Source organism: Acyrthosiphon pisum, chromosome A1, assembly GCF_005508785.2.
Source record: "Acyrthosiphon pisum isolate AL4f chromosome A1, pea_aphid_22Mar2018_4r6ur, whole genome shotgun sequence".
NCBI lineage: Eukaryota > Metazoa > Arthropoda > Insecta > Hemiptera > Aphididae > Acyrthosiphon > Acyrthosiphon pisum.
Genome location: NC_042494.1, coordinates 12670313 through 12677618, shown reverse-complemented (window position 1 = coordinate 12677618; position 7306 = coordinate 12670313). Strand labels below are relative to the sequence as shown.

General features: G+C 29.4%; 1 protein-coding gene across 3 annotated transcripts; it reads right to left on the bottom strand.

Annotated features, from left to right (window-relative positions):
• Positions 1-2138: 2138 nt before the first annotated feature.
• On the bottom strand, positions 2139-4975 carry LOC100169345 (peroxiredoxin-6-like). 3 transcript variants are annotated; one of them, XM_008191047.3, is made up of 6 exons: positions 4660-4975; positions 4426-4598; positions 4071-4227; positions 3777-3994; positions 3161-3236; positions 2139-3083 (listed from the first exon to the last, which is right to left on the bottom strand). In XM_008191047.3, exons 2-6 carry the CDS (start codon positions 4506-4508, stop codon positions 2955-2957), a joined length of 663 nt encoding a protein of 220 aa, XP_008189269.1. In that variant the 5' UTR covers positions 4509-4598; positions 4660-4975; the 3' UTR covers positions 2139-2954.
• Positions 4976-7306: the final 2331 nt, after the last annotated feature.

Genomic DNA, 7306 nt, shown 5'->3' with positions numbered 1-7306 from the left:
GTTCAGGTAGAAAGCCCCCCCCCCCCCCCATCCCCGAGAAAAATTTCTGCGGGCGGCCTTGCATTATTGCAGTAATAAACGTCTTCGTATCTAATATTGTTGATACAGGTAATTTCTTCAAAATCCCCATCTTTAGCATTAAACAATCACCGATATCTGCAGAGATATTTTCAGAATAGTTCAGTTTTTATTTTAATTCAAATACCGGAAATTATTTTTCAAATTTTATAAAACAACAATTTTACAGAAATAGTATTAAGTGTTAAGTGTTATTACGAGTAATAAATGTATAACGAACAGGAATTATAGTGTGAACACGCTACACGCAGTATTTAAATTACTTTATTCACAATAATATCATCAAATATACTTAGTAATATCATAGGCTGTCTGACCGTCTTCGCTCAGTATCATTTTTCCTATACAATGATATTAGGTATATCATTCAATTAAAATTTAACACCATCCATAACAATAGGTAACCTTATTGTAACCTACTGTACAGCAGAGTGACACCCACTTGCCCACTTTTTTTTTGTTTGGATTTTATTGAATTTTAAACGGATTGTTCAAATTTTAAACTGAACTGGACATAGATCTTTAGTTTGATTCTACAATCTTAATATGGAAAAAATTATAATTTAACTTTTAAGACTTTAGTATGTGAATGATTTAAAATTAAAATTTGTAATTCATTTTATTACAAATTACCAAGGGCTGGACATTAACGAGTTAAAAAGTTATAGTTAAGTTAAGAAGTTTATTTTGTTTTAACTTTTTAACTTAACTAGTTACTTTTGGCTTTTCATCAACTTGACTGTTAACTTACTAAATTTATTTTTTAATTAACGTGAAGTTAACAAATTAATTTTTCATTTTGAGATTTAAGAAGTAACTTAAGTTAATTTATTTTGTTTTTCATTTAATTATATTTCACTATTTCAGACTATTTCGTTTTCATGTCAAAAAATATTTACTGTGAATTGTTTAAAGTTAAACATTTATATCGTTTAAATTTAACTTATATGGAAATGCTGTATAAAGTATAGACACAATGGTCTATAATTTAGTTTAGGGTTGGAAAATAATTAAGTACGCTAGCTTTGTGCAAACATATTAACTTTTTTAACTTAATAAAAAGTTAACAGAACATGTGTATTAACTTTTAACTTTTTATTATTGGTGTATATTAACTGAGTTAAAAAAAATCATTAACTTGCCCAGCCTTGCAAACTACACTATGGTTTAATGTAGATGGCAGTTTAAAAAATTTAATATTCTACATGGTTCCCTAAAATATTTTAACAAGAAGTTCAGTTTTGTCGGTTTTGTTCATAACATAAAGCTCTATAAAAAACAGTAATATATTGTAACAGTAAAACATATAGATTATAATATGAAAGAATCTGTTTGCTATTAAATACTTAAGTCCTTAAATTCCCAAAATATTTTACAGGATCGCAGCTTGTGGTATATAGCGTTACCAGATACGAGCTTAGCTCAGTTGGTATAAGTATCAACTCTTAATATTATTATTGTTATTATTGTATTATAATTGAATTACACTGAAATAAAATAAATAACTAAATAAATAATATATCTATAATATGATGTGTATTTTACTAATATCACAGATTATCTATATATATAAGAATCTAACTTGATTTTGGAGACAAAGGAAACCGGTTTGTTTGTTTATTTATTATTATTATTAATTATTTATTTATTTGTTTGCATTTTTCCATTTGAAATATATATTATTCATTGAACAGATAATTTATTGTTACATTTTTTTCTACTTTATCTCTATTCTATAATAAAAAGAATAAAATTTACCACTCCAGTGGTTGAATTCAAAATGTAGGATATATAATTTACAGAAATTAGCAATAACAATAACTACAATATGTAATTATATTATATTATTTGTATAACCAAAAAATAGTCATATGTTTTTAAATTAAATTATAAAAAAATAATTTCTTCCGGACGAAGCTTGGGGCAGCTAGTATAAAATAATTTAATATAATTTGAAGTAATATAATATTCTAAATGTTAAAATTCAAATTTAGGTGCACATCATGATATAGAAATTAGACAAATTAAAAATAAACACTTTCAAATAAGAAAAAATATTATTGTTAAAAAATGATGTATATTTTTGTATAAATAAACCAGTTAGCTTATTGACTTAAAATATGAGATATAGCTTTTATAACACTTGAATAGTGATTTATTATATTTTACTTTTTTTATTAATATTATAAATTATTGTGTTTGTTATAGTAATGTAAGTTTTTGTTTAAGTAGTAAGAAGAATGTAAAAAGTAATAGAGGTAATACAATTTGTGATATTGGTCTAATATTAGCTTTTGAATTTAGTATTAAGAGGATATCACACCCGCATGTGTTTTCTTCATCCTACATATTATGTACAAAATAGCAAAAACTGTTTTGCGCAGGACAACTTTTATCTTTCTGTGTTTGTAGTAGTGGCTCCAAATTTTCATAAAAGTTATTTGCTTCTAAACATTTTGTTTTTTTTTCATTTACTTATAAAAAATGATTGGATAGTGCTATTAAAAAAAAGACCACGCTGTTGCACAGCTAAATTTCTTCTTTACGTGTTGTGAAAATTTGGTAGTTCTACAACAAATATTGTGCGAGAAAAGTTGTCCTGCGCAAAACAGTTTTTGCTATGTTGTACATCTGTAAGACGGAGACAACACATGCGTGTGTGACATTCTCTTAATGATAATAATATAATATAATATAATTTGATAACCACAATATCCAAAAATAAATAAAACTGTTTGTAAAAAGTATCGATTATATTATAAAAGTTAATTTAATCAATTAATATTATAAACTATAATTTTAACAAATCATAATTTATTTTAAAAAATAAATCTCTTTAAATAAATGTGAATAACAGACTCAAGCAATGATGTATTTTAATAATCGGTAGTTGTTCTCAAGTAATCAACTGAAGAAGGCATTGAGCGTTTTTCATAACCATTTGGAAAGAGTGTATCGAGGTCTTCATCTTTTACTGTTGGCAGGATCATAACTTTTTCACCGGGCTAATATGAACAAAAGTTTATTTTAGATTGGAAGTCACAAATTTCATGAAAAAAAAAATGTCTAATTATTTACTTACCACCCAATTTGCAGGTGTAGCAATGGTATTTTTTCTATCACACAACTGAAGTGAATCAATGCAACGTAAAATTTCTCTATAAAAGTAAAAATATGTTTGAACTTCAGGTTTAAAAGTACATAATTATAAAGTTTATATTGGTGTTAAAAATTTAAAATAATTTAACTTTATGAAAACGTCTTAAAAATACATTGGAAAGATTACAATGCATACCATACTAAATACAATTATTATTTATTAGTTGAATCCACTTGGACAAATTCAAGGTTTCTGTAAAGGGTTAGAGCATAAAATATGAAAATTATTTTTTAAAACACTTAGTTGCTCTCTTGATTCTTAATTCTTATTTTATGTTTTGCTTACATATAATAATAATATAATTTTTTTTTACAATGGCATAAGAATATGAGCCTTAATGAATTACACATTAGGTGTGTATGGTAATGTTATGTTTATAAGTTTAGGTAGGTATTTTAAAACAATTTATTGTTGAAAATAATTTATGATATCAAGCAGTTAATATAATAAAAAAATACCTAGGTAATGTTTAAAAATTGTGATTGACATTATTTATTTAACAAAAACATTTGAATTCTTGAATGCAAACATAACTTACTGAATATTACGACCAGTGCTGGTCGGATAAACCATCATGAGTTTAACCTTCTTGTCGGGTCCAATAATGTACAGAGATCGAATGGTCAATGCCAACTCAACATTGTCCTTGTCTTCTTCGGAGATCATATCTAGTTGTACAGCCAAGTCTCGCGTGCTGTCACTAATAATGGGGTATGGGAATTCTCCCTTAATGTCTAGACAATATGATTTGATGTCCTGAAAATGATAAATTGTCATTAATTTAGGATTGTAACACATAATATAGAAACACAGTTAAAAGTTAAGTCATTACATTTATCCAATCTACGTGGCTTTCCAACTTATCACATGACAGACCCAAGACTTTGACACTGCGTTTTGTGAATTCATCGACCAGCACGGCCATTTTGCCCAACTCGGTGGTGCATACCGGTGTGAAATCAGAGGGATGAGAAAACAAAACGCACCATCTAAATTAAAAATTGAAATATAGATATTAAAACAAGGTCCAATACAAAACAATGAACGTACCTATCAATTAATGAATAACAATAGGTATAATATACTTTATAACAACATGAAGTAAACTCTATTAATTTATTATTGAAGTGTCATTGTCATGACGATACACAAAATAAATGTAAACAAATAAATAACTAGGTACTCACGATTCACCGACCCATTCGTAGAAGTTTATCGGACCTTTGGTGGTGACGGCGGAGAAGTCCGGAACGACTGTACCCAAACGCATGGCTGAGTTGAAAATAAATCGCAATTTCAACAGGGAACAAGAGCAGTTCCGTCCGACTCGAACGACTGAGTGTGTACAACTGCGGGCGAACTACGAAAGTATGAGCGTGTAAAAAATAACAATATTTATTATATTATATTAATAATATTACAATAGGTACCGCGCAACTTGCTGAGGAGAGGGAGCGCGAGCGGTTCAGTCAGTCAGTGGTGTGGGTATCGGACCGCGGACTCCCGCCGGTGTTGATAACGAGACGACCACAGCGGTGATGATAAAAATATATTATAAATGATAATGATAATCTCCACGATTGTTCGAGGCACGGACCGTCAAGGTCGTTATCGTCCGGCCGGATGTTCGCGCGCCGTTGCGCGTCTGCGGCCCTGGGCTAGTGGTGCACTGGTGCCGCCGATAACAATGTGCTAATCCGTGCGCCGGTGCGACTCGCGCGGGAGATAATAATCGAGTGGTTGTTATTGTATTAAAAAACCCCAATTATTTCGTCGTTGTTGTTTTTGTCGTTATTATTCAATATTGCTTCAATGTTGTAATAATATTAGAGTTTAACATTTTATAAACATCAAGGTCGATCATACATGCGATTACATACGCAACGGCGCGGCGCCACCGCCCTCCGCCCTGCCGAGCGTCTATTGAAATAATGTACCGCCAATCTGCGGAGTGACTTTAAACTTTGGAGTGACTTGAAACGGTTTCATTTTTTTTTATGAATTTTATCAACTGTATTAATATATTACCGAGATTTAGTAATAAGTGAACCGTAGTTGCTTGGATTAAAATGTCCTTTGCAGTGTTGTGTGTGTTTGTGTCATGTACCTAACTCTTGTGATACAAAATATATTCTTATCAATCAGTCGATTTTTCTTAACAAATACAAAAAAAAATATTAATCTATTAATAACATTTTTGCAATTTTATAACCACTTTAAAATGTGTTCTAGGTTTATATTTTATGCGAGAAATTTTAAATTTTAATGTTTGTATATTTTTCATATATTGGACAATACTGTTTTCCATGATTTTTATTTTGTTTTTCTCGGCTCTTTTGAACACTAATGGGAAAATGGGATTTTGACAATGCACCTACTAGATTCACTTTCCCACCGAACAAGATACTGAAGTTGAAAATCGATGTATTAATTCGACTAGGTACTAATCGTGTACCTAAACAGACACAAAAGAAAAAATGAAAAAAATAAAAAATACACACATCATTATAAAATCAATACATACATTTGTTGTTCCGCTCAAAATCTAAAATAATGCCGTGAAAATGTACCACGCTACATTTAAATTTTAAATAATAACGTTGAAACTTGGGAGTTATAAGCGTGCGATAGTTAAACAAAATGTAGCTAAGGCCAACGAACAGTGGCGATAGTGAGTTGATTTTTTTTGGAAGGAGGTATTTGTAGTGTTAGAGCGGTACAAAAAAACAGGAGTTGAGTAGCGTCCTAAACACTGCCATAACACTCAGAATACGATTGCAACAGAGCGGATCCCGAGAAAGATTTTGTGCGGTTTTTGTGATTTTTACAATATTCTTATTTCTTATTTATAATTTTTAAGCGTGCCACCATTAGCATGTATACCTTCCGTCTGCCAGCTGATTACATACTTAAATTGAATGTAAGAATTTTATAACAATTTCGGATTTCCGGATTTTTTTCGAATTTACGAAAAGTGAAAAATGAAAATTAAAACGGACTTTAAAAACTAAGTTTTATAATTATATGTATTGAGTCTTATTAAAAAAAAGGTGGAATAACTAAGCACTTCAAAATTTCAAATAGCTACCTTGGTTTTATAAAAAAATATGTATTAGGTGTTTCAATATGCATATTATATAATATAATATTTTGTAAATTTATTTAAATGTATTATACCTATATTTTGAACAAAAAATGTAATTTTGCTTTCGGTCTCTTGCAAAATGTCGAAAAAGTCACTCATTAAGTGCCGTTAATATATATTATATATTATATAGAATATATAATATACCCACGATTTAATATTATCCTAATGAAGCAATGTAATCTCGCGTATATATTATAATAATATATATTTAGGGGTACACGTTTTTAGTTATGTCTCTGCGAGAGAATCTCTCTCTGTATATTTATATATATAAATTACACCTAATAATTTATTATAATATATACAGCGCTGCGTAGTTATTTACATTACGAATTCGACTTGAATTTTAATGTTGCGATTTGAATTTTCAAAGGCCCGCAGGTCCTTGCAGTAATATTACCTTGCACTCAAAGGTAATCGAATATACAATTGTCTGTTTTGTTGTTTTTTTTTCTCACTCAGCGGCAGTGACGATAGTCGCATCATTGCATGTTTATATATATTATATATACAGCAAAACTTTGGCCTGGTCTAGAAATTCGTCACACCACTCACACTTTGTGGACTTGTGGTGGTACATAAATATAATATAAATTATAAACACTCTAACAACACCCCGGCTGTGAATTATTATTAATTATTGTACACTGTGAGTTCACGATTCTGTCGTGTTTCGGAACATCGTAATTGATAGTCTATACAGAGTGATTCTTTCAACGTAAACATGGATCATATCAAAAAATACCGATTGCTAAATGTTTTTAGAAATATTTTTTTATACAATTTGAAATCATAACCTACAGTTAATAATTTTGATAAAAGATGATATTTTTACTACTTTTAAGATTTTTACTGGTAACGTTTTGATGAGTGGACAAGTGGACCAACGTTTTGCGGGGTACCTAGTACCTACTTATTTT